The sequence below is a fragment of the Myotis brandtii genome, unplaced genomic scaffold (genome assembly GCF_000412655.1).
Source record: "Myotis brandtii unplaced genomic scaffold, ASM41265v1 scaffold698, whole genome shotgun sequence".
Classification (NCBI taxonomy): domain Eukaryota; kingdom Metazoa; phylum Chordata; class Mammalia; order Chiroptera; family Vespertilionidae; genus Myotis; species Myotis brandtii.
The window spans coordinates 1,494,226-1,495,858 of record NW_005370731.1 but is presented as its reverse complement, the minus strand read 5'-3'; the positions used below and the strand labels follow the sequence as shown (position 1 = coordinate 1,495,858).

General features: G+C 59.1%; 1 protein-coding gene across 1 annotated transcript in view; it reads right to left on the bottom strand.

The window, feature by feature from the left end:
• ITGAX (integrin, alpha X (complement component 3 receptor 4 subunit)) overlaps positions 1-431 on the bottom strand; it is a 19,558-nt gene extending 19,127 nt beyond the window's left edge. Inside the window, exon 1 of the mRNA XM_014529794.1 lies at positions 300-431. Coding sequence (XP_014385280.1) covers positions 300-336 — 37 coding nt within the window. The 5' untranslated portion in view covers positions 337-431. The remainder of the gene's footprint in view (positions 1-299) is intronic.
• Positions 432-1,633: the final 1,202 nt, after the last annotated feature.

Genomic DNA, 1,633 nt, shown 5'->3' with positions numbered 1-1,633 from the left:
ACCCTGGGGGCTCCTAAGAGGGGGGATCCAGGGAAAGTTGGGGCCAAAGGGGCACTGTGGACAGAGCACACAGTGAGCTAGTTCTGCCTACCTGAGGGATCTCTGGATTGTCCGGGCAACCGGCCTCTCCCCCGGCATCTCTTACACTCCCCCAGATGGGCCCTTCAATCTCCTCTCTCCACAAACTCCAGATCTCAACCCCTAGATCCCTCTCCTGATGTCTGAGTCCAGAACACATGCATTCTCAGTTCTCCCTCCCTGGACCCCATCCTCCTCGCCCCCCTTCATTCCCAGCTTACCCATCAACAGGAGAAGGGATGTCCTGGTCCTGCTCATGACTGGGAGGTCAGACGTGGGCTCCCGAGCTCCTGAGCCACTGGGGAACCGCTGGAGCGAGTGAGCAGAGAGGTGGTCAAGGCCGGAGCTAGAGAGGGAAGTTGTCAGAATGACTCAGACGTGGAGGGCGGAGAGTGTGACAAAAGCAGACACAGGGGCCCCGCAGCCGACACACTCCATCCAGGAGTCGTTCTGAGCGGAGATGGCGTGACCTGCCCCTCTTGCCTCGCCACAGATCTAGGCTTGTGTGGATGCCAATCCCCTGCCTGCCCCACCTCCTCCAATCCCCCTGGTTCCAGCTGAAGGTTCCCCCTGACCTCGAAACTTCAGTTCGCCTGGGGAGGGGGAAGGGGCAGGTGTCAGGGTGGGGTTAGGGCCCTAATGGAGATTCTGGGGGACCCCTCCACTTCTGGCCTGGAAACCTCTGGGCCAAGGAGTGAATACTCCTTGTTTGTTCGTCATTTACTCAGCAGGCCCAAGGGGAGGCTGAGGATATGTGCCCTCTGTTAGCAGAGTGAGGAAACCCAAACCACAAGGCCCCGGCCCTGGGGTCAGTGGATAAGGCAACGTGTAAACAGCAAGGCTTTGTTCTGCGGGGAAACCCAGTAACCACAGATACCTTACCCGGGCTGGCAGGGGCAGGTCAGGGAAGGCTTCCTGGAGGTGGTCACATTTGAGCCAAGTATTGAAGGCGCCTGACTACAGGGGAGTGTGTTTAGGAAGGGGTGGCCAAATGTGGAAGAGGCATGGGACAGCGGGGGCTTGGGGAAATGGGTGGTGGAAACCAGAGAGGAGGTGGCGGGAAGTAACAAGGGATGAGGTCAGTGCTGTGGGGGAGGAGAGAAGGGGAAGCAGGCCCAGCCCAGAAAGCCCCCTCAGGCATGTGATTTTATGCTGGGGCGGAGGGAAGCATTGATCTTCACGTTTCTATTTTAGGAAGCGGGAAAGAGGGGCCGATGAGGCTGGAGACAGGTCAGTCAGGAGGGAGATGAAGGGGGCCTGTGGAAGGAGCTAGTGGCCATGGGGATGGGCTGGAGGGTGACTGGTCAGACGGGAGGACCGTGGTGCTGGTCCCAGGACGAGGGGAGGGGCGGTGGGCCAGGCCAGCTTTGGTTTTGAGAAAACCAAAACGCAGTGGTTAGGAGCTTGGCTTCTTTCAACCTCTCTATGCTTCAGTTTCCTCCTCTGCAAAATCGGGGTGAGAATAAAAGTATGCACCGGCTATTGCTGCTGGGAGCTGGAGTTCGTGGTTCATGTGTGAGAGCTTTGCCCCCCCCCCCCCCCCCCCCCCCCCGCC